The sequence below is a fragment of the Buteo buteo genome, chromosome 5 (assembly GCF_964188355.1).
Source record: "Buteo buteo chromosome 5, bButBut1.hap1.1, whole genome shotgun sequence".
NCBI lineage: Eukaryota > Metazoa > Chordata > Aves > Accipitriformes > Accipitridae > Buteo > Buteo buteo.
In genome coordinates, this window is record NC_134175.1 from 49,533,141 (window position 1) to 49,559,337 (window position 26,197).

At 38.9% G+C, this 26,197-nt stretch overlaps 1 protein-coding gene across 1 annotated transcript in view; it reads left to right on the forward strand.

The window, feature by feature from the left end:
• ARHGAP15 (Rho GTPase activating protein 15) overlaps positions 1-26,197 on the forward strand; it is a 330,235-nt gene that overhangs the window by 154,901 nt on the left and 149,137 nt on the right. Inside the window, exons 8-9 of the mRNA XM_075028952.1 lie at positions 12,933-13,031; positions 14,909-15,035. Of these exons, the coding sequence (XP_074885053.1) occupies positions 12,933-13,031; positions 14,909-15,035 (226 nt within the window). The remainder of the gene's footprint in view (positions 1-12,932; positions 13,032-14,908; positions 15,036-26,197) is intronic.

Sequence of the window (26,197 nt, forward strand, 5' to 3'; positions counted from 1 at the left end):
CAGCTTTTCACAGTAGCTCAGCACAAAGTTATTTAGCACAGGTGTTTCTGTAAGTCTGATACATTGGGAAAATTCACAAGGTTCTCCGTCTCTCTTGCTCCGTGTCGGCTGTGAAGTTGGTCCTGTGATGCAGTAAACGGGTTTCTAGTAGGAAATAGAGCATATAGGCAAATGAGCAAGTTCAAACATAGGAACTGATCTAGATTCATTTTCTTGGTTGCTAATTTTTGTAACGCATGACAGTAGTGAGGTGAATGACCTGTCATCGAGCAAAAGCAGTGAAAAATGGGAATGAGTTATCATTCAGAGTTAAGCGTGAAACTGAGATCCTGTTCCCTCCTTCGATAAAAGCAGCTTTCCTGAATAATATGGATATCAGTGCTCTTTCTTTGTTAAGTGAGAGTTTTGATAAATTTTCACCTATTTTAGTATTTCTCACTAGGTTGTTTAGATATGGTGTTTTGCTGTGCTTTCAGCCTGTGTGTTTGCATTTCAAAAAAGAGATGAAATGGTATAACTGAATTTCCGAACACCTAGAACTCTCAGCAATTTTTTTTTTCTCTTTTTCTTTAAATTCTCAAGTTCTGGCAGTATCTAATTTATGGCTTAATTCTTTGTAAGGTCATCTTCTAAGTGAGTGACTTCTTGTTAATCTTAAACGTTACGAGCTTGGCTGTGATTGATAGAGAATCAGCTCATCTGTTCTCAGAAGGAAAGGAGTGAGTTATGGGGACTGTTGGCAACTGAAGACCCAGAGTTTAGCTGAAAACTAGGTATAACTTCTCATATAGTTATTATTTTTCTCTCATTTTTTCAAGGTGATCTGGCTGTGTTTTGACTAGTATAGTCAAAGGTTAAAAAAAAATAAATATTGTATTTCTTTTTTGATACTGTGTTCTTCAAATAGGTATATAAGGTTACTAGTTTGGGTTTGCTTCTAATACCAAAGGAAGCGATAGGTGGTGGGGGTTTTTGTTGCTGGTTTAGGGGTTTTTTCCCCTCTAATTCCTTGATAAGGTATTCTCTTCTCCCATTTGGGCTAGAAGGTATAGCTTTCTTTTGCTGTTAGGCTTAAAAGTGATAGCTAACTTTGTTGCTTGTGGTTCTGCAGTTAATTTACATGCAGCTCTTACTGACTGTCACTAACATATCTTTTGTTCCCTGAAATATTCACTCTGTGAATAAATATAACTTTTCTGCTATTTTTGCTCTGACTGATTTGCTCATTTCGCTCTTGTGACTGAAAACAGCGCAAGTACTCATATTCAGAAAGTTGCATGTTGCTTAATGAAGTACCTTGCTGAATCAGGGCTACCGTGTTCCAGCAGATGAAAGAAAAGCACATGAGAAGCTGTGCTGCCAGGTTCTGCTTTGAATGTTTTTCTTTTAATCAAATTTTAGACTGATTAGCATAGCGGATCATGGTTTTGCAAAACAAACAAAAGCTTCTAGTCTTATTCTTGAAAGCGTTGGGAAATGTTAATGTAATTGGTTCTGTTTATAGTTCAAACTCACTTACGTGTCTCTGCTCATAGGCACGAGTAATAGAGTGTCAACTCTTCCAGCTCTGGTCTAACGAGTTAGTGCCCCAAATCACTGGGAAGTCGCTTCTCCGTTTCCTTTGTCAGAGTCAAGAATCTGATAATGTTCTTATTTATTTTAGTGGCAGGAGAGCAGTGTAAGGATCAGGTCATGGGTGGGATTGTAATACAGGGCAACGTAACACTTTCAGAAACTAAAGTCTGAAATTCTAGTTTCCTTAAGCCTCCCCTTTAAGCCTCACGGTTTAAAGTGTATGTTACCGATTGGATGTCGCTTTTGAGTTGTCATGTGCCGTTGAGTTCGGTGAGAGCGATAGCGTACCCGGTATCTCTAACAACGTGGTGGGAAGGGCAAGGAACGTGTGGGTCAGGGGTCTGTGGGGAGAAGCTCTTCTGTATCTGCAGTTTGTGTTGCTGGAGAAGCACAAGTCTCCTGGCACATCCACAGTGCTTGAATTAATATGCAATGATGACATCTTTGGACAAGGAGGCCATAATACATTTTAAAACACTCTATTTATTTCCCTCTCATGTGTACTGTACATTTATTAGTGACAAGAAGTGGAGCAACAATCACGGTGTTGCAGGGCTCCAGATAAATATGGTCTTATGATTAGGGCATGGAGGGCCCAAAACCCAAATACCCAGCCATTCCTGTGCTCGATAATTTTGCGTATTTTTAGCCTCTCTTATATTTAGATCTCTAAGTTCCTGAACGAGCTCTCACCCCAAACCTGCATTCGCCTATGCTGCATCATCCCAAAGCTTGCAATAGAAAAGAATTTCAGGCTTTCAGACACAGCATATTTAGAAAAGAGAGAGAGAGTCTGCCAAATTCCCCAAAAAACGCTTCCCAATTCCCCTCACGAATAGCAGGAAATTACTTGTTATCAGTGGGTAATTCAACCACAAACGTTATTGATTATCCAACCTCAATCTTTACAGTCTTGATGGCCAAATATTTTGCAATCATTCTCTCTATTTAAAACTAGAAGATGTGATTTTTATTTTGGAAAAATGGAGTTCTTCAATTTTTCTGCATGCCACATCACATTGTGGCGCATCCCTCCAGATTGTCCAGTTTGATAGCCAGAAGCTTGACTGACAGATGTCAAAGTGTACATCATGTTCTAATACATGAGAAAAGCCTACGTTATTAAAAAAATTCAGATACTTGTAAATACTATACATATTTTTTAAATAACATATTTGCTTTTCATGTTTGGTATTTGGTATATCCCGGTACATACCAGAAACTCAAAGTCTAGAGAGGAGGTACGTGTTTCTTATATTTTTTTTTCTAATTTCACTGTATTTCTTAAAAACCATTACAGAATACATCAAAGTAAGTTGTCTTGTTTGTGAACTACATAGTCAAATATTTCAGTAGTTTTTCACCCAGTTACTGCTAGCTGACTAAATTCAGTTAGTGTAAGAAATACACTGAGTGCTGAGCTATATTCTCCTTCCCTAGAAAAGCTCCCTTTAGACACCTATTGTGAAAAGGTAATTTGTTATTTTGGTTATGTGATAATCTTAAATAACATTTTGAGTAACTTTCTGTCATTGCTACACTACTGTGTAGAATAGCTGATAAATTAAAAGACCAGTGGATTTCCAGTGCTGCCAGTGCAGTTCCAGAATGCCTAAAGAGAAATCCCAGGATCCTCCAACACTTGAAAACTGGTTTGAAACTATCACGAGAATTTGGAGACATATAAAGTTCCATGTTTTTCAGATTATAAGAATTTCCAATTTCAATAATTAAAAGATATTATTCTTTGAATAAAACACTGTCTCCATACTATCTGTGCTGTGATGCTGCTTATTATATAAAATAACTTCATCCCCGAATGAAAAAAATGCACAACTGTGTAAGAAAGGTTCAGAGTCTATTAGCCTTTTAGGAACTGTATTTCAAATATCCATATTCTTCTGTACTCGGTTAAGAACTGTATGCATGGTATCGCCTGTGAAAGTTTTCTAACAAGGATGTGACTCCTTAGAAACTGGAGTTCAGATAGGTGACAAAATGTATTCATCTTTGTCCTAAATCTCAACAGCATTGTTTTTATTAAAACACTAAATAATTTTTTTAAATAGCAAACTTTCCAGTTGCTGAAGTTGGAAATGTTTGTTTTCTTAAATGGATATAATAGCCTTATTCAAAACATTTTTCATCCTCTTTAGATTTTCCTAATATTTACGTACAAATAAAGATGGAAAGAGGCAAACCAAAGATGTTATGCATTGTTTGCTCCCTGCACGCAAGGGAAGGTAATAACCGTTGTATTTTCCTGCCTGCAACACTTAGGAACTTGACACAGCTGGCAGAGTATATGTTCAGATCATGGACCAACTTTGATGTTTTACACTGTTATTAAACAATAGCTGGCATGGTCATGTAGCAGCAGGATATTACACTTACCGTTCGGTAGACCTGTTTTTATAGCAAGGGACCTCCTGCCTTCTTGCCCCAGGCCACAAAACCCTCTACTGCAGAGATGGTGTTTTGGATCTCTAGCAGTAGGAGGATTCTTGTGTTGTTGTATTGGCTTTTGGCAAGTTAATAAAATAATGTAAACAGCTATTCTGAAAAATGACCGCATGTTCTGCATGCTCAGTACACAGAGAAGTTCTGAGTCACCAAAAAAAAAAAAAAAAAGAAAAAGAAAAAGAAAATATCCAAATGAAAAGAAAATGGTAAATGTAACAATGAAAAATCCCATTCAGTAGTGCTGTTTCATCTCTAAGAGATGCTTTATTCAACAGCGGGTATCAATCCCCACAAGTAACATCTGCTGTCAGAGGATTTGCAGGTACACCTTTGTTCACTGCTAACTGAATTTGTGTCAGTATTATAATTCAGCAGATTTCTGCTTTTCACGCAAACCAGGATTAGCATTGACTCGGGCTGGAGGGCATTCAAGCTGCTGTTCTTCTTTTAGCTATATTTCTCTGTAAACATCTAATTGTTTCAAAAAGTGATGTACAGTATGCAAAAACCTGAATTCAATGCAAATAAGTCTGTGCAGCTCTAAAGTTAACAGGTGTTCTCATTAGTGTAAGTAGACAAGGAACGATTCTTGAATGTTTTATAAACACTTATAATCATGGCCAAATACGTTACTATAAGTATAAAGATACTTATAGCAACATTTCTTTTTTCTTATTGTGCAATCTCAGCACTTATTAATAGGAGACGTGTCAGTAAATGAAATACTAAAAGCCAGTACCGGCTTCTGCCTGCAAATAATGGAGCTGTAAAATGCTCTGCTACTGATGAATAAATTTCTGGCTAAAGTAAGAGTCAACGAAATGAAATCTTTACACATAGCACATATATATTTTAAATATAGATCTTTGCTTGTACTGGAAGTAGAGCATCGTTCTCCCTTTGATATTTTTGTTTGTTACAAGGACTTATCATGTTGAGTCTCACTCACATATATCATAAAGTGTTCTAACATGCATATAAAATTGGACAGGAGGACCATTCATCACGAGGTATTGTCCAGCTGGTAAAACTAAGAAAGACAGGACTTCTCTAAGAAACCATCGCCAGTATCTCTGTGTGTGGCTGTGTAATATATGGCTTCAGATTGCAAAGGCAATAACAGTAAAATATTACCCCAAGGAGAAAAGTAGCTTGCAGTAGGTATTCATACATTGCCTTTAGCCTTCGTCTGTGGACAAAATGTGCCGTTGCCTATTCCCCGACTTCCTGCCAGGCACGGACATGACTGAGTTGTGTCTTCATTATTATCTCTTGCTTCTCTGCTTTGAGCCAGTTTTGGGGGTACTTCTTCCTCGCTTCCCAAGTCAGGTGACTTCCATCTGGTGACTTTAGCTTAGTGGCTGGCAGATGTCCATCCATCCCTCTCCCGCGGCGAGGGCAGTGCATCCACAGGGCTGGAGCAGAGGGTGGTAGGGGCAGGGGTTATCTGGGAGGCTGCAGACCTCCCGGATGGTCATCTGCTGCCTGTCTCACATTTTCCACTTTGCCCTCTGAAGGAAACCCCTGTTTTTCAGAGGCCAATCCAAGTAGTCCAACTGGGTCTCGCATAGGGCATAACACCAGCATAGCAGATGGAGAGGAAATAACGTCGTCCCGGTACGGTCCTTGGATATTCAGCAGAACGTACTTGCTCTTCCTTACTTTCCCCTTCGTTCAAACAGCACGCGCTTTCTTTTCACACGTCTCCAAGGGCAGCAAAAAATAAGACCTCGACTAGTGGGTGGAAAAAAGGAGAATGACAGGCTGTTCCTTGAAACCAGTGAAAACATCCCGGTACCCCTGGCGGGGCACTGGACCCTTCCCACTCCAGGGAGGCTCTGTGCCCCTCCAGCCCGAGCTCCTCTTCAAACCCAGGGAGGAGTTTTGGTCTCTCAGGGCCTAATCAGCTTTAATCGTGACCTCCTATTTGTTCAATATGTTCTTTAAAAGTGATATAAATCAGCTCTTCTGCAACTGAGATTCTTCACAGCCAGGAAGGAAAGGAAAAGATTTGCTTTATAATGCAGAGAGCAGACCTGATTCTCTCCTTGTTAGTATTAATGTAGTTGGGTAGAAACTGGTATATACTATGAGTTCATTGCACAGCAAAAGGGGAACATTAGGCTCAAAGTTTTTTTTTCTTCTTCTTAACAGTCCCAGAGTTCATTATTTTATGACTAAGTTATGTTGAAGGACTCAGTCCTAGAAATTTACCAGCATCAACTGGTACAATACAGTTTCCTTTAAAAATTTGTTCTTTCTTGGAAGTTTAACCCCAGACTTCAGACTGTTGAAGCCAAACACTAGGTTAATTTCACTAAAAAGCGACTTATTGTATACGAGCAAGTTGCTTTGATACGATGAGCCTGTGAAGGTTCCCTGAGAATGGGTGTGCAAATGAGTCCTAGGGCAAGGCAACGCGATTGAAGACGTATCTTCTAAACATCTGGCAGCAATTGGTCTTGCAATTGCTAATATTGCAGAAGTTGTGAAAACACAGGATCTGTTTGTTGCCTCTTTGCAATGCTTGGTTTTCACAGCAACTTTTACAGAGTCAGAAGAAACAGGGTAATTATAACGTAAGGTTCAACATCTTTAGATATGTAGAACATTTTCTGTTGCTTAAAACAAATATTCCCAAAGAAAGTATAAAACATTTTTCTGACTTGCAAAGTTTTTGCAGTCTATCATTTAAATTACTTAAATAAAGGGAGCTTTACTACTCCCAAAAGCTGAGAATATAACACCCGCCATGCATATTAGCTTGATCTTTTTGACAGACCAGAAAAGTGTTTGTGTGTGCCAATTAAAACAAAAATGGATCCCCAGTGGCTTGTTCCTCACACAACTTCTGAAGACTGCTATCATTGTATGCTGGGGTAACCCTGGATAAGGCGGCTATCCAAAGTAAACAAACTTTTCAAAACTTTCATGACAGATGGGGGTTACAAATGCATTTTAATAAGAGAGTTGCCAAAGCAACTTTTTTGCAATCAGCATATATTTACTTAACATCTAGCAACATTGGGAACACAAGGCAGATACTTTCTCACAAAATTTTTTAACAAATATCATTTTTTTTGAAAGATTGGTTGAAGACCTTTTCTTTCAAGCTGATATTTCCCCATCACTTCAATGTTAACTTTGCTCGACATCCAAAGGACTGCTAGATTGGTAAAGCCAGACTGTAATATGAGACAGACAATCTGCTTGATAATGAAATTTCTTTGCTAGTCATAAACATCTTAGAGTCCTTTAAGTAATTTAACTATCAGCATAACCATGACTACCTCTGTTTGATAGGCTGAATCATATAATGGATATGTGATGCAGTATGAATATAATGCAGCTCAATACCCATCCTTTTGTTTTCTTTTATTTGCATTTCTTGAATATTAGACTCAGCTCATTACGGTACAGCACAGAGAGATATTTTATTTATCCTTTCTGCTGCTCGCTCATTCAGCACAAACATGGCCAAGAGACTGGATTATCTGTGAGAAAGAATTTAAGATCAACTTCCAGAAATGCAGTTAGACTTTTGACATGTTTTTAAAAACTTACATATCTCTGTCCCTGTTTAATTCAAATCCAGTTAATTAAACCACTAAGGAGCATAGTGTCTCCCAACTTCAATTAATTCTACTTCTACTGTGGGTGTGGACACATGAGTATCTATGTTTTATGTGTTTATTCTCAAGCTATATTATCTTCTGATGATATTGGTTTTGGTTTTGTTTTTGGTTTTAAGAATATCTAGAAAGAGAGAAAGAATTCCTAGTTGCCTTTTTTTCTTTTTTTTTTTTTTTTTCCTTTCTTTTTGACTCTCATCCCACCCTTCCTTTCCCGGCTATGCAGATGGAGAGTGGTGTGTCCTGTGGTCCATGGGTTGGGTGGCTAAATCCCATCCTGCAAAAATATCTCAGGAAAATAGAGGGAAAAGCCTAGATTCCCCTTCATTATGGGGAATCAGGATGATTAACATGATCAGAAAAAAAAGAAACCAAACCAAAACCTTGTGAGAGAGCAAGGTGAGATGAAGGGAGCGGTGGGAAGAGGGAAGGGTGTTAGCTTTTGAGCTAGAAATGCTCCAGCAACTCACATTTCCTTTTTTTCCTACACATATCAAGGGCAGCAATCCCAATGCACAGTGCAACAAGAGGAACACATTTTATTGAATTTCTGCACGCAGAGGTATCTGTCAATCCAAGTTTAAATCACTTAGTGTTCACCACAAGCTGTGGGAGTCCCAAGTGACATCAAAATTTAGGTTTTCTGCACTGGATTCTGCACTGGATTAGCATCTGGTGGGGTTTCCATGGTCCAAAAGCATCCGATAATCCAACGCTGAACCACTGGTTTAGGTTATATGAAGCTTCACCCCAGTAATCCAGCATTTTTTCTGGATGTCCCACGTTCAGAGGGAGTTGAAACAATGGCTCGTTTCAGTATTTGGTTAAAATAAGAAGTGTGCGGTGGTTTCTCGGTGGCTGTATGTGAGCTATACGTGAGCCACACACTTCCCGAGCTGCTCGCTCTGTTCCCTTTTGCTGCAGGGTACAGACCATGAAGGGGTTTTTGCTGCATTTTGCCTTCCCCACAGGATTCTTCACTTCCTGTATTAAAGTTTGTTCTTGGCATTTTCTGAAAATAGTTCATCACTGCAAATAATAGTTAGAGCCACCAGAGATGCATAAGTACACTTTGAAGTGAGTGCATCAATAATAGGGGTTTGTATTTTTGTTTTGTTGTGTGAATTTATCACACTTTTCCATATCTCCATAGAGCGCCTATCAGTAGGATTGCTAAAATTGCCTCCATCCCTGTTCTGCTGCTAAAATAAATGTAAGAAATGAATGTATCTATAGAAATGTGTATTGGTGAAGAACTAGAGGGATGCTATGAAGGAGACTTTTTTCTTCACAGCACTGCAGTAGTCCCCAGACCAAATTTTGCAGGACAGAAGACCCTGAGCTTATGCTATGGCACTTTTCTGTCTTTTATCTCCTGTTTTCCATTGGTGTAGGTATACCGTGAAAGGGAATAATCTCAGAGACATTCTCTAAAAGGTAATCCAGGTGATCTGTAAAGGTTTGCAAGTCCTGGAGGAATGCAGCCACGCGTGGCACAATAGCATGTCCCAGAGCACAACCTAGCGCAGGAAAAATATATGATTTGTAGGATTTTTAAGAACTGCTGATCCTGGGTAGGTTCCAAGGTATATTTATGCTTTATAAAATGGTAATGGGATTAATTAGATATGGTGTTCCACATTTCCTGGAGCTCTATAGGTATCTTTTTGTTTAATAACATAGGATCTTGTTGAACACAACCTTGGTACATCATTACGGTGACATGCAAAAGAAGCTCACCCCTCCATTTGCAGCTTTATAAGGTGACAAGAGAAATCCTTAATAAGCCACAAGTAGAATATCATAAAAAGTGTTTCACACCTGCCCCCCCCTTCCCACACTTTGTTAGCAGCCCAGCAGTGTATTGAATTTAACACACATTTACCTGCGGTGAGCCGATATTTCCAGAAGATCAATGCTTAACGTCAGGACTCTACTACAGTTCATTGTAAAACTACCGTGTGAGCAGATTCAGCCTTTGAAGTGATTTTTTCCAAGGTCCTATAGCAAGAAAAAGAGAATCCAGGCATCCTGGCTCTTCTATAAGCAACCTGAGGGGTACACCCTTTGCAACTAAGAGGGTTAATGTCAGTTGTCATTCCTTGTGGGTATTTATTGATGACAGCAGCATCATAATTCTGCCTGGTAAGGTATTGCTAATTCCAGACTGTAGCCTTTGCAAAAATGATGGCAAAGAGAGAGGGATTTCAGGAAATATTGAAATAAGTAAAGTACCTGGCACAATGGAGACTGGCAGCTCTATCTAGAGCACTTCATTTTCTTTTCTTTTCTTTTTTTTTTTATTTTTTTTTTTCCAGATTTGTCTTTCATTTCTTTCTCCGGTCCCTCTGTTTGTTTCAGCAGCGCCTGATAGAGGGACGGTGTGTTAGCACGCCTTAATATTGAACAATTTATGCTTGTTGTTAGTTATACAGCATTTAGGGCTCTGATCATAAATTGTTCAATCACAAGGTTTAGTCAAAGCTAGCATTCTTTACTGATGTCTTTTCCCAAGGGTGTTGAAAATTCGATTGTTCAAAGTGCAAATATGGTTTAGCAATCCCTTCCAAGAACCATTTATCAGAAATCCTAAGGAGGTAATATATAAAAGTGGGATAGGAAACCTGCACATTAAATGGGATTTACCAGCCAAAGCCTTTGGAACTGCTTTCCTGTGAATGACTGGAATGGAGCAGAACAAAGTCAATTACTGACTGTAATTAAGGAGTGGATGCATTTAAACTGTAGAGAGCAGTAGCAGTCTTCTTGAAACTGTCTAGTTACTCTGAAGATTAGTCTGAGGAAAGAAAGAAAAGGACTTGAACTATATCTTACAGAAAGTATATTTTAAATGAATTCTCTTCCCTCCATTCTATGATCTGGTTTTGCAGATTTGCTCATAAACCACTGATAATATATGATTATCAAAATAACACATTCAGACAAAGAAACTTTCAACATGTATTTTGCTTTGGTCTTGTTAGCAATGGAGTATCTCTTTTGCATATCATACAGTGCAAATGTTTATGCAGTGCTGAATACTCGTATTTTAATAAAGTCTGAATTTACTGAACGGAAGACTGAACTATGTTGTGTCCTTTTTAAGACTTCAGAATACAGTGAATCTAATTATATATGTTGCTCTTACTTTGAAAATGTTATTCCCTTTTATAATTTTAATAATGACTTGTTTATACTGGGAGAGAGGCATTAGATTGAATTGTTGCCTGTGTTTAGTCTCATTCATATCTGCATGTATACATTCATAAATTGTGATATAATATAATACATTTTGAACCCAAACCTCGCCGCGTGAGCCGGGCACAGAACTGGAGGTCAGCTCTTTTGACAGCTCACCTTAAGTCGAATTTTGACCTTTTTTTTGTTCTTTTGATAAAGGGGATGGTGAGTGCGTGAGTAGTGATTTAACGTTACGGCTGTGGACTAATAAGGGAATTAAAAGTTCCCCAATAAATAACTCTCCCAGGCACAGGGGGAACAATGGGGTGGCTGGAGGTCCGTCCCTGACGGGTGCGGACAGGACGGGATGAACATCTGCAGCCGGGCAGCCTCCGAGCCCGCGCTGGGGGACCATTCCCACATTCTCCGCAGCGCTCTCACAGGATGTCTCCGCTGGAGCTGTGCTGACGGGATTTTCCTTAATGCTGATGACTTTGGAAACCTTCCTTACAGGCATTTCCTCAATAAAGGGAGGGTTATAGCACAATTAATAAAACATTAAGCTGTTTTGTATTTTTTTTTTTTCTTTCCTGGTAGTATTTCTGTTTTAAGAAAGATGCGGGGAGTACCCGGGCTGGTGAGGATCTGTTGTTTCTTTTATGCTTTAGTAAAAACTCTTGACATGGGGCAGACGCGGTGAAACAGTAGCGCTTCAGGTTGATGGATTTACATAAATAGGCTGTGCCAGCTCTTAATGGCTTTGCTCTGCTTTTCCTCACACTTTGGTCAGAGAGAAATCTCTGTTGTCCACTGTATTCAGCCATTTCCCAAAAAATGCCCCAAAAAGTTTTGGTCCTGAATAACACCATGCCCCAATGAGCATCCCGTTGTGCAGACTAAACCTGCATCCCCAAAGCACTGAAACCCAACTGTGCAATTCCCACGTGGGGATCCTACCGAGTTTTGCACAAGCAACTCTTGGCAACAAAAAATAAAGGAAAAAACTTTGGTTTCAGAGCCGGTAGGAGCTAAGATGGTTTGGAGAGTGGGCAGGATGAGTTCCTGCCCCTTGCAAAACACGGTGGAGATGTCACCCTCCATTCACTCGTCTGAAAACATGTGGGGATGCTGCGCCCTGGATCACACTCCATGGCCACGTACACCAAGGCTCTGCTGAATAATCCTGGGGCAAAGCACTGCACAGCTCCGTGCCTCAGTTTTGCCATCTGTAAAATGGTCGTTTCGACTTGCTGTGTAAAATACCTGGAGATCTGCTCTGGTGAAAAGATACATATATATATATATATATATATGTAAAAAAAAAACAACACCCAAAACTGATGTATCATTATTAACACGGTGGTTTACAGAAGTTCAGACCAACAGAATATGCATGCATATTTCCACCAAATATTGTTAGGCAGTGAAACAGCATTATCAGGGGATTGAATATTCTTTTGATAAATATTCCCAGTGAGTGGGTCAAAAATGTAAATCGACTTCTATTCAGACAAACTGGGGATTTTTTTTCATGATAAATGGGCTCCTAATTACTCTGCTACAGCCATCTTTGATGGTAATTTTTTTTGTTTATGTGAAAAAGAGTGACATTATTAATTTTACCAAAATGCTTGGAAGTGGACTCTGGAATCACAGGTATATAATAAATGTGTAGATTTGAGAAAGGAGGTACCAGATATAAAAATACTAATACCAAAATAGAAATAGAAACTGAAAATAAGAGGAATTAGTTCTCATATTGCATTCATTTGTTTTCAGGGTGCTTTGATTTCCATTTGAACTGTGTCTTGTAACACTGAGTTTCCTGGCTTTTCTTAAGTTTTGTCACATTCCTGTTATTTTTGCACTATTTGTGTTCGGTGGTTGCATTGCTGAGACAATATCTCGTTTGTTGTGACATATTCAAACCAGTTTTCAGACAGAGGTTCAAAACTCCTCAGTAAGTCAGCACTCCAGGAGATAGTTCTTGGTCCAAAGCAAAAGCAGTAGGAGAGAAAATAGAAGCAAATCATCTGCCTGGCGTGTGCTTTACTTACCTGTGTGTGCCCCTGCCCTCCCCAGATCACGACAGTGTCAGGAAACGAGTTCCTCCTCCAGTCGGATATCGACTTTCTCATATTGGATTGGTTCCACGCTATCAAAAATGCAATTGACAGATTGGTATGTATTTGTTTTGGCTGTTACCTTTATTAATTAAGATGTAGCAATTTCAACTTCATTTGCTTAGGCATCTCTACAGGTTTTAGGCAGTCAGCAGCTAGCTAGACATTCCTTTCTCTGAAGGGTATAAAAATATGTATGCAAATCTACTAAAAAATGTCAGATAAACAAGGTTGTTGAACAAAAATGTCATTTGATTCTTGCCTCGAAACGGAACGCTACATTTATTTCTCTGAAATAACAAGGACATTGGTTTGCTGAGGGTTGTAAAAGCACACAAGCACTTAATAACTAATGAATTTTTGCATTTTCTGTTTATGCAGCCTACAGTATATAATCTTCAATAGAACTATTAATACATTTGAGCCTTTTATGATTTTTTGTATTACTTATTCACAAGAATAACACTAGCAAATAATATTCCTTTGTAACTGATTGCTGTTATTCTCCCAGGAAGGCTGGGGGTTTTCTACTAGAAGTAAGCAGGGCTGCGTTTTATTAAAACAGTTTTTAATTACCAAACCAGATTCAGCTGTAGCTTTTTCTTTCTTTTTTGCCACTCTCAGTACAAATTCCAAATGTCTTCCTCCTATCCCTGCCTGATCCAAGAACATATTTTTTTGAGAGGGCACTGACTTTTCTTGTTCGCTGCAGAATCTGGGGAGAGAAAAATATCCCCATTTCTTGCATTTTTCAGAGGTTTTGCTGCAATGGAATTGGCAGAGCAGACAGAGGCCGCCTCTTTGAAAGGGTTAATCTGAACACGGCTACTGTTTCCTTAAAGAGCTACAAACATTATATTACCCTGAGGCTATAATCAGCCAAGGAAAGTTTGATCTGATGATGTATGTCTTCATATTGTGCATTTCATTGGGTGTGTGAGGATATTGATATCCTACTGAAGATTTTGGGGTGGAGTTTTCCGTCGAGACTCAGAACAGTTTTTTTTTCTTTTTTTTCCCTTTGCATGTTATTCAGCCAAACATCTAATAGATTTGATTTTTTTTTTTTTTTTTTTTTATTAGTGCAACTAAGGTAATATTGTGGCACCAGCAGCTCTGAACGTGCAGCCAACCGCAGCAGCGGCGGCTGGTGGGGCACAACCTGTAAATGTTGAGGGGACCCACGGGCAGGACTTGTCCCAGCTTATTGCCCAGGACAGGTTGCCACCACAAAGCACCCAGTGACCCTTTCATATCTGTTATTAATTTCAGTTTTAAAACTTTGAATGAGTGTGGGAAGCCTTGCAGCTTTCCAAGCCGTTGGGCTGGCTAAATCTCACCTGACCAAACGCCGTGGGAAGAGACGTGTGATTAGCCAAAATATCATCTTCTTTTTCTTTTCTTTTTTTCTTCTTTTCTCCATTAATGGTCCCTGTCGCTTTGTGTGCCAGTGAATTAGAGCAAGAGAGAAGTTCCCCCCTCTTTCCTAAGCTTAGACCGGCAGAATTCAACCCCAAATTTGTAAGGTTGTTGGAAGCAATTGTGCTTGCAAGAATATTTATTGTAACTATCTAAACCAGAAAGGCAATTTAAACAACCTTCCTCTTTGCGAGCATTTGGAAGTAGCCTGCAATGTGGAAATAATTTTGGTCACTAAAGCCTAAAGAAGTAGGCCTTTTGTTTTCCTCACTTAAATGGGAATTTATCTCAGAAATTAAGATCAGTCTGTCAGGGCCATAAAAGCTCTGCCATATGACAAATTTTGCATTACACTTTCCTTAAATTATATACTCACTGTATCACTTGCTGTGTCCGTGTCTGTTAGCTTCTGATTCTGTACTGGCATTCTGTAATCTCTTGCTTCGTTCTTACAAATAGTAATTTTATTAAAAGCGCACACATATGTATATACATATATATATATTCTTTTCCCAGCAAAAAGAACGGAGTTGTACATCGAGAAATTTGGAGTTCAAGCTCAGAAGATCTTCCAGCATCGAATTACTGAATAGCTTAGACACTGAATCCAAAGAACCAAAGCCTGAAAACAGAAAATCTTTAAGTAAGGGTTTTTTTCTCTTCTCATTTTTTTTCTTTTTTTTTTTCTTTCCTTTTTAAATAACTATGCCATTACAGGGTAAGGTAATTTTTATTACATACAGAATGTGAGGAAGATCACTGAGAATTTTAAAGCTGAATGTGTTCTGTGCTGATATACATAACTTGCATTTAAGTAAAGACAGTTACTAGCTCCACACTCTTAAAGGGTGACATTCTCTCCTAAGCAAAATAAATTTGTTTAGGAGCAAAGACATTTATTCAAGCCATTTATTTTTAAAAATAAGCAACATGAGTCCTATGTTAATGGTCTGTTGCAGTTGCTTTGTTTCCATTTTAGTAAAATACCTCAAATTGCCAGAGTAATTTTCTCTGCTGTATATTTATACACTGAATTGCTGAAAGACCTGACATATCCTCTGTGGCTGACAATCAGTGATATATCTATAATTTTAGAGAAGGTAAATTCCAGGGATCGAGGTTGATTTTTGTCAGTGTGATTAGAAAAGAAAGTGATCTAAAACTAGCAGGGATGTGTTTTCCTCCACTGAGACTTTCCTTTCCCAGTTTGTGCTGAGATGCTCACGAGATCGTGGGCAGTAGATGCAGGAGCTGGTGGTGACCCTGCATCACTCACTCAGCACTTTTTTTAATTTCACCCCCTCTCTCGAATCTTTGTTTTTCTTCTTTGTTTGGCGGGAGATTCACATACTGCTTCTAATGTAAGCGCCGTGACAGCTTCAGACTCGCATGCTGCTACGAGATACCTATAGGTACTGAAGTGCTGTGCAGGAATTTGCCTGCACGCCTTTCAGTGCAGGATCAAAGCCTTAGATGTTACGAAAAGAGTTGCGTTAGAAAGACCCGACATAGCTATTTTTAATGATAATTATCCATGCAATCATAAATATATGCACACATGCGTGCGCCCGTACACACACAAATACAGAGATTCATTAAATAGTCTCTTTTTGCAGACCAAAGCTTTTTGTTGTTGTTGTTTTCCTATTATCTTGGAGATTTGGGGGGGGCGGGGGGGGGTTAAGGTTTTTCTTTCTGTTATAAAATATAAAGTAGCCTGAATGTAGCTTGTGAAAAATTGTCCCAATATCTTTGTACTGTGTGTTAAGTTGCATTTCTCAGAGGAAGAAAAATAAGACTGAGAGCATGGTAAGTTCTGAGGACCTGATTCTGCTCTTACTGTAGCTAATAGCAAAATGCCCATAAACTGTCTCAGCACTCGGGGATTTTTTATTTATTTATTTAGACTTCTCACATATCTTTAAATGATAATTTGTCAGACAAAACAGAAAAAGCAAATACAAGCAGTGACACAGACTTAGTCTACGTTGCTTTTCAAACCATGGAGAATCCTGAATAACCTCCGTTTTGTTAAAGGCTACTTAAACTCTTAAAAAATGTGAAAATATCTGCTGTGAAATCTCACTGAATCGAAGCTTGCATTTAAATACTGTAGATTGGATTGCTTCTAAAATATGTATTCAGAACTTTTTTTTGGCCCCTTGAGATCAAGCAATTATGTGGAATTAGAAAAATCATATTATTCACTTACTTATTAGTAGTCTAAGCACAAACTGTATTGTCAGTTTTCTGCCTTTGGCTTTCTGTGCCCTTAATGTTCACACAAGTATCGTAGCCAGAATTATCGGCAGCTAGAGCCAAAATTGCTTTAAAAAGGCATGAGAACTGGTAATGACACATTGTTAGCAGTTAACAGGTGGTCGTTTCATTGTCCAGTTTGACTGCAGAGCACAGAGAAGATATGTGCAATATCTGCGAGTGTGTTTATAAAGTTCTCACAAAGTTTAACGATTTTATAATTTTATAGTGCTCTTATATTATTGACTACTGCTGATGCCAAGTCCAAACAAAGGAGATTTTTTAAAGATGGCTTAAAACTCCTCCGGTTTAGCACGCAAGACGAGCAACCGATGTGTTAGCAGGCCACCACCCCCTCCCATACTCTTTAATGAGATGTTCAGACAGTTCAGGCTCATTTGTATTTACCTTCTCTACATTTTAAGGGCTGCAAAAAGTGTCCAGTTTTAGACTTGGTACTGCAGTTTCATTGTTTTGGGTTTTTTTAACAGCAGGAGTATATAAAGGACAGGTATATTCTAACCAAAGTACTCCAGGAATTTACTCTTTCATTTCGAACTGGGAAGACTGCCCCTAGAGACTTAGTAGCAGGAATTTGTTTTTTATGTTTAAGCCTAATTTCTTCTGCTTACACTACAAGGACAAATGGTAATTCTCAGTTATGCTTTTTGAGCTGTAGACACTGATTTCATTGAAAATTGGGCTCAAACTGCCAGGCTCAATTTCCAAAGTTCACAGAGTGTCCGTCTTCTTGGTCACGCAGCTTTTCAGTGGCTTCTCATCCAGTTTGGATTCAACTCATGCTCTAATTGAAGTTTTCTTGAGCTAAGAAGAAACCAAAGATGGCCTTGGGGAACACTACCAAAATATGTAAAACTGTGATCCTGCTCTCAAATACATGGGAAGAGATTACTCTTTATTTTATGATGCCAACTATTTCACTGATTTCATTTACGCAGCTAATGCTGGGTCAGAAGGAACACGTTTTTCACCCTAGCAACCTCCCCCATTAGAAGAAGTATACATTTGGTGCAAGAAAACTCCCTTGCAGCACTGCTCCTTTTTATGCAAATAAGCCTTGTTCTAAACCAATAATTTTTAAAATTAGTGGCAGACTTCATAATTTCCAAGTAATTTAGTTATCATTCAGGCTGTAGGTTTGGGGGTTTTTTCTCCTAAGGTTGCCAAAAAAACCTCCTAATTAGTGCCGATTATAGTTGGGTCTGTTGGTAGGTCGTTTGCCACGTTAATTTTATACCCCATGAAACCAAGGCACCTGGGTTAGACTGAAAGTAGAGATGTTGTCACGGCACACGGGAGGTAGGGAAAGGCTCTGTGCATTGCAAGCTTCCCAGAACTCATTCAGCTCTCCCAAAACCAAGAGACCTTTCTGTCCGTATGGACTCCGGGACATGTCAGGACAGTCATGTTGTGGGCAACGAAACCAACTCCGCGCTTTCCGCTAAGCCCCGCGTCGATTTTTCTGTCCGTGCTGGCTTTGCGGGTTGCATTTTGGCCGTCATCTGGGAATTTTTGTCACTCAGGAGTGACCTCTTGTGGAAGAGCCTGGGCTGGAGTCGCTATCGATTGTCGGAGGGGATCAATTCCCCTTCTACTCCCCCTTTTCCAGATGGAAACAAACGGCTTCGCAGTAGGAAGAGTGCCCTTTGGCTACCGTATCAATCTGAGGGCTGCTCTTGTCAAAATGCACAATCACAAGCTTGATAATGCAATCCATTCCCAAAGCACTATATTTCCAACCTGTTCTCCATCATTTCCTTATGGCGTCACATTTACTCAGTTCATCACATTCTTATTAATATTTTAGGTTTCCTTGAAAGTGATGGAATTCTATTTTTATTACAAAAGCAACAAGAATAAATACTAATTGTTGTCAGTTATTTCCTTATGTAGTGGGAACAGTAATCTGTTCCTCAGCTTTAGGTTGCCAAAGCAAAATAATTAAATATTTTAGACATTTAAAAAATCTGTGATATTAGATAAATGCAATTTGATCTCCTTGTTTGCCACATAAAAGCTGGAACTGCCTGAATTGATAAGATTGAATTGCATTATTTTTATTGTTTCTACTCGCATATTTTTCTTATCTTCAAGAACACTTTACTTAAAACCTGGTGGTTAGTCATGCAGCCCTGCGACAGATCCTGGAAAATCGCCTCCATATTTGAATTCTAGCTTGAGGTGCCACAACTAGAGCGTCAAGATTTAAAAAAAAAGGTTAAAAAAAAATATATATATATATGTGGAGTCCTGATGGCCTGTGCAGTATTATTGCTATTCATGATCACTTTAGTGTGTCGAGAACAGCAGCCAGGGACCCGGGGGTCATTGTGCCAGACACAATGTGACACCGAAGTAAGACAATTCCAGCTCTCAGCATGAATAAGGACAAGTTGCAACAGGTGGAAAAAATGGACAAAAGCAGGGGGTGGAAGGAAGAGTTGACAGTCAACCCGACATGTCATGCATATTAAATAGCAGGCTTGGGATTCCTTTCCGCTCTTCGTTAGGATTGGGGTCTTAGCCCTGGCACCCTGGCCACCGGCCAACTCAAATAATGATATTTTCCTAAATTCCTCTTGCACTTTCAACAGGGAGCGATGGGTCTTTTTAATCCCAAAAGGCGATGCATTGCTCCGGGATGCCGCAGCCCTCGCACGCTTCCCCGGGGAATGGCCGCAGGGCAGTGGCTGGGAATATGCTTCCTAACATCTTTTTAATCAAGAAAAAAATAATAACCTCTAGATCAAACTTTTGACTTGTCTTCAGAAGCATTTGCTACAAAGTCATCTGGGCTCTGAAATCTGCTTTGGTTTCTTAAAAGATAGAGTTCAAGTCAGGCACCCCGTCCCCAGTATGGAGCCAAGGACTCTGTGCGTGCTTTAAAATTGCCCAAAGTTGCTTTTCTCATTTCACTCTCTTTTCATACTTCAGAAGGCTGAATTTTGAAACTCGAAGCATGGCATGTAAATATTCCTAAGTAATTACTAAAACATCCAGAATCATCGCTGAATGCAGTTTGTTAGATAATTAAGACTGTACAATGTGTGGGGGCAAAAAAACCAGCAGCAGAAACCCATTTAGGTCTCGGTGGACGTGATGGAAGAAACGGAAAACTCAGTGGATTTTTAACCCTTTCTGGCTCCGTATGGTGCTTGCTCCTTCCCTGGCTCAAGCTTTTTTCTGGGGGCTTGCTCGAGGGTTTAAAGTTTGTCCCCACACACGACTGGATATTTCTGTGGCAAACACCGCCTTGCTGAGGCTATTGTTTCTCTGCAGAGGGAAGGGACGGTTACCAGGGCACAAACACACGTATTTGCGAGGCTTCAGCTGCGTAAGAGCAGGAGGAAAAAAAGCCAGAAACTTATTTTGTTGAAAGCATCATTTAGAGATCCTAGAAAAAGGCCACCTAATTACAGGCAGTGCTGAGAGAGGAGCCTGGGTGATTTTTCTGTCTTCTTTTCTAATATGTGAAGAGGATGGAAGGTTGGGGCACCATATCTTGGGATGTCGTGAGAGGTTTTACTGGTTCAGGCAAACTTGTCGAGGGCCAGATTCTGTGGTAACTCACGGAGGCCTTCACCTACGTAGGGTTACTTCGGTGATAACGGGGCTAATTAGAGCAGCAGAAGTGGGAAATCACTCCATTTCTTTGTTAGCTTGGATGAGGTCTGAATTCTTTCTCCTTCCCAGCCCATTTATTTTAGTTAGATATGAAGTTGAAAGCCAAAGAGATGCCATTTAGGGAGTATTATTACATTACAATGTTGGCATTACGTATAGGTCCGTTTTATTACTTTTAATAAACCCAAGAAATACAAAGCAGTAATGTATATTAGTGCAGCATTACCAATGACAACAATGAAAAGGGAAAGCAAAATGAAAACTATATGCAATTATGCAGTTTCTTACTGCAGTGTTAATTTTGTCACTTTGCAGCTTGTATGTTTGTGGCATTTATTTTTATTGCATCAACAGGAATGCAGTCAGCTCCAGATACTGAAAAAAAAACCACACAAAAAAAATGCAACACAATGTTTATGGAGGGTGGCAGCTTTCATTTGGACTACGGGGACTAAACTTATTTTTTGACATATTTTCACTCTTGTGTTTCTTTGCAGCATTTCCTATAGGTATGCTCTTTTCTTAAAGCTTAAGAAAATACTGATTCAGCAACAAAGAAGTAATAATACTGGCATTTGGGAAACAAAATGTGCCAAATTCAGAAACAAATTGTGTCACTTCCACTGATAATAGGAGATTATGTTGCACCCAAAATCACAACTGGCTGTGACTAGTTCTTAAAAAAAAAAAGGATTTTTCCTGAATTTCAATATCCTGTTTCCATCAATTATAATATAATGTTTCCTTAATTCTTTGTTTTATTTCTACTTCACTTTCCAAAATCCTTCTAGAGTTTACTATTTGGGTTGAAAAAGCATATTTTTAAATTGGGCATAACCAACTTCCATATAAACATTTGGCAGGGAAATCAGTGCATGTTCACTTAATTCATTTTTATTGAACCAAGTCCAGATTTTTAGTCAGGAAAAAGTTAGATATTAATCATATCTGAGCAGGATCATTAAATTTTCCTTTACCTACTAGAACAGCAGGGTCATTATAGAACCATGAGAAGTTAGCTCACTTATTAATCTTTACAATTACATAAAAGTGATCATTTTTATAGTACTTAAGAGTAGCTCTTACCCATTACGTGAAGAGTATGTGGGAATATTACAATATAATATAATGTATTATTATAGATGTGACCTGTGACTCATTGGTCTGCTCACTGGCACACAACTCTCTGGAAAAGTTATCTGTTTGAGCTTGGATAATCTTTAATTGTTTCATATTCCTTGTGCTCATTTATAGGGCATACTAGTAAATAGAGAGCTAGTCACTGAGTTATTAATTACCTCATTATTACTTAATTATCACTATTGCATACTTCATTTTTATGGAGAATTATATCATAAAAGAAGGTATTTTATACTGCCCACCACAGTTAAGTATGAATGACAGTGATAGCTAATGTAAGATTGAGTTAGTTAAAGAAAATCAATCAGAAACCCTCACTATAGATTACTATCCGGTTTCTTCTGCCTTTTCCAGCAAACGCTTCTCATCTTTGACTTTGAAACCCAACAGTTTAAACTGGGTTCTTGTTTCAGTGGACTAATCCCCTTTCATAAATCATGTTCAAGTGCTGAAATAATTTGCACATCGTTTAAAGAGTATTTGCTTTGAAACATTCACCTCAAGCCCTTTTGTATATCCTTTCTCTCTAAAGATTTGTAGTATTTGTTTTGTTCTCTGAGGTATAAAAGACCTGGGTAAACTTTATTCCTGTTGTTTCAAGATTAGTGAAATAAAATGCATATTTATTCAACTGGGACTGAAAGGAGCTTTAGTAAAGACGATCATACATACGACCCATGGGAATGTTATAATACAAAATGTCTGTCTTAAAATCTCTTTAGGTTTGTTCAAAACGCTACCGAAGGACTTAAGTTTAAAGAAAAAAAAAAAGAGTTACAAATCCATATTTCTTCTTTGGAACAAAGAAGAGAGAGACACCATATATTTTTCTTAACAAAATAAACTCCTACATGCACACTCAAGATAAATTCGATATGGAGGCAAGCAGGGACTTGGATAGTCACGATTACATTAAGTATTTTCCTACTGAACTACACATACTGAAGCTATTTAAGAAAACTACATTTTGGAAAAATGTGTAGCGGTTGTTTCAAACATGCATTTGCTTCAGAAAATGAAATCATGAGTATTTTAGGTGTTATTGGAGTCAAGCAGTGGTGCCCCTTCCATGTACTAAAAGTGAGGTTGACTCCTGTGATATGAGGAAAAGATACTTACTCTGACTCTATCACTTTTAAGCCCCAAAACCCAACATGTCTTGCACTGATTTGGTGCAGCCTCTTAATTCCTTACTAAGTAGATCTCTGTTTATATTAGGAGGTAAAACTAAAGTTTGATGTATGTTGTGCAAAATGTCGTGATTTTTATCGTTTCGAGCAATAGGGAATGCGGTCAGGCACATCTGCTTGACCCTCCATCACCTGCGTCATCAGTATATCCCCATTTTTGTACATCTCCATATTTTGTCTCCATGGGGAAAGAATATAGGCTGACAACTGGTAACACCTCAATAGACGTAGGCATTTTCACTGGAAATATTTTAGGCTATGGCCTTTGGAGACAGGTCAGAAGTAGAGCAAGTGAGAAGGACTGGCTGAGCTTTGTTCTTTGGGAAGGAAGAGCCAGCCCAGCTTTCTGTCACTCCTGTGAGCCTAATTCTGAAGCCTCTCATGGTAATTATTGAAATGCCTACCCCAACTGCAAGTTTGTAGCCAGAAAAAAAAAAATGATTCTCACACTACACTCTATTCTGAGGTTTCACTACTATTTATAACTAATCCAGATGCGATCCTCCTGTTACTTTGGGAAAAATGCAACAGAAATAAGGACAGGTTTAGGTTGTAAAAGTCTAAATTAAGCTCAATTAGAAAGACTGTAAATCAGGCTTTAGATAGGAATACCTACTGCCCAGACTCACCTTTTTCCCCATGGTGAAATCATTTAAATGCTTGTACCTTCCAGGTTGGAGGATGTATTTAATTTAAATTATGACCTCCAATCCCAAATATTTAAAGACCGGCTTAATGGATGAACGCATGGTAGTGTCCCCTGGACAGGGCATATTAATGCTTTAAAAAGGCATGTGCTTTGTAGGATCTCCTATTTGTTCCACCAGCTGCCTGCTGACGTGCCAGATAAATGGATCGTGCCTCTGAGAGCCAAAGGGTGGAATACCACTGAAGGGTTAAATGCTGTATTGTTTCTCAATTAAGTAAAAGGTTCCAACTAGCTGGCTTTAAATATTGATGCTGAAGAGAACACCATGACATATGAGCAGCTCCCCTCACCACCAAGGATATTTGGCTCCATTTAATTAATTCCATTGGCCATTGTCTTAAGTGTGCCCGGGATTCACCCAAGAGGAATTCACTTGCTTTACTGTTATTGAAAAGTGTAACATAGCATTATCTGCCTCAGACAGACATTTTATAGCATTGAATCAATTCCCCAGTTCTTGAAAACAACTACCTCATTTGATTCCTTTCATAATTAATGGAATTCAGTAGTAATGCTTTTGCTCCTCAGCTCAGGCTGGAAGAATGTTCCAAAACTTCAGTTTTTCAAGCTGAAAGCATTCTAATTTTCAGCCTAAATGGACTTGCGGTACGAATGTGTTCTCTTAATAAAAATAAAGCCAGCTCGTTATTTTTGGCAGTTCTTTTCTGTCTCAGGTGTACCACCCCAAACGGAGTTACAGACAGCAGTCTTATTCCTTCTCCTGCTTGGTTTGGTCGACTAAACCAGCCAAGATTTGTGGTTGTCTTTCCTACCATAGGCTGCTGCTCTTTTTCCTGATCACCTCAAACAGCCCTTTTCTGAATCTGCCCCAGTTTCAGTCCATATTTCTTGCACATGGATATTCAAGGTAAGGTCTTCCCACAGCCGTGGGAAGTGGAATCCACTCTTCCACATGGAAATGGCTCACCTGATATGGGCTAGGGATTGTATTTATCTGTTTCATGGCCACTTTTTTAGAGATAAAAAGCAAACAACCAGATCATCTAGTCCTTTAAACTTTTGCAACCAATGCATTCTCCGTGAAAACCAAAGAGTAGGCCTGCCTCAAGCCTTTTTATAGCATATGAAATGTGTTCCTACATGTGATAGCAGTTTTTGTAATTAATTTTGAAGATGTTCAATTTATAGAGAAAAGTAACATTCTTCTGAAACTGAGCAACTCTTTTCAAAGAGCACATTTAAAATAAATGAAATTAAAGCAATATGAAGTATTCCAGTGCTAATACATTTAAAAAAAACCCTTGGAGAGAAAAAAGGTTATCATGAAATTGCCATGAAATTCATGAATGCATGTTGTTCAGAACACAGAAACGGTTTAAAATGCATGCAGGTATGAAGCCCTGCTAGAAAGAGTATGTCTCTGCATGTAAAGCTTTTATAGCTCATAGAAGTTGCAATCATATAGTGATAGTACATTTTGTAATCACTTTTGCTGAAGAAGGTTATACTCCAGTCCAAGGACCAAGAGCCTAGGGGAAGGTGGCCAGATGTAGGCAGGTCAGAAAAGGAGAGCAGCCAGATGCAGCCTGAATCATTTGCCATTTAGCAGGCTTTGAGGTACAAAAATATAAATCAGAGCGAGCTAACCTTTAGCTTGGTGGGTATTTATAATAAAAGACTTCATTCAAGGTGCAGCAACATGTGGCTTGCGTCCACATCACTCCACGCTGGCTGTGTCCTATTCAGATAAAGCTTTTCCTCGGATCTTCTCTGGTCGCCTTGTGATGCCTGGTGTTGTTAATGTGCGTGTCTGATATAAACTGATGGTTATATGCATCCCACCAGCCTGGTGCTTTTAAAACATTGTGGTGAATGTGTCTGATATGTAGGCATGTGATATTAGGCTTGAAGGTAAAATGCCTTCTGAGGGCAGAGTAAAGCAGAGGCAAAGAAACTTGGTGCTGCCTTGTCCATAATACCTTTTGGGAAGAGCGTCTGGAGTAAACTGGCTCCTGAAGAGCACCCAGGTTTCCTCTTGGGAAGGGCTAGATGGAAAGACCAGAAAGTTGACTAAAAATTAAGCAGTGCAGGTGAGGATCTCATGATTATTCTTTGACTGTCTCCTATCTGAGGTCTACATTCACTTAAATCAAAATCTTTGTCTCATTGCTACGGTTTCCAAGAAGTTAAGAAGTTCTGCTCCTGCAAAAATAAGCTTTGCATATATTTTTTGTGTGAAAGCATATGTATAGTATGTTTCTTGTCTATGTAAAATTAAAGATAATTATTTCAGGGTGCTATAATGCTCCTACCTTCCTTTCTTCATATGAAGGTATTTCAGTTGATGTGTTTGAATGAAAATCAAAAGATAGCACTAAAAGTTAATGGAGAAATAATGAAAACAATGTAATACCTGAATTCTCATGTAATGTTATCTGAAGATCATGAGATATGATGGATCAAGGGTAGTACTGCTATTAAGGCACAATTACAAACAGTGGGATATTTGACTTATTGTTGCAACTTTGCTCTTAATGTAAGTGACACATTAGTCATTTCTGAACTGAAAGTTTAAGTCTTGCTTTAAAAATATTTTGCTAGGTTTCAGATGTGGGGCATCTGATAGTTTGAATTTGGGGTTCAAATATGAAAAAAGTAAATTTTTCTGTTAATTGCCCAAGTGTCTTGAGGGATGGAGACAGAAGAAAAGGTGAGGGACAGGCTTAAGCAGAGAGGAGTCAAAGTGGTGACATGGGGAAAGGGAAAGAAAATGAAAGGATCCTGAAGCGTCATTGGTTTGCTGCATCATTTGTCTGAATTTTGCTTTCCTCTGGGGTACTGTAGTAGATATTGCCTGCTGAATGAGAAACAGTGCCAGACAAGACACAGCAGTGGCCTCAT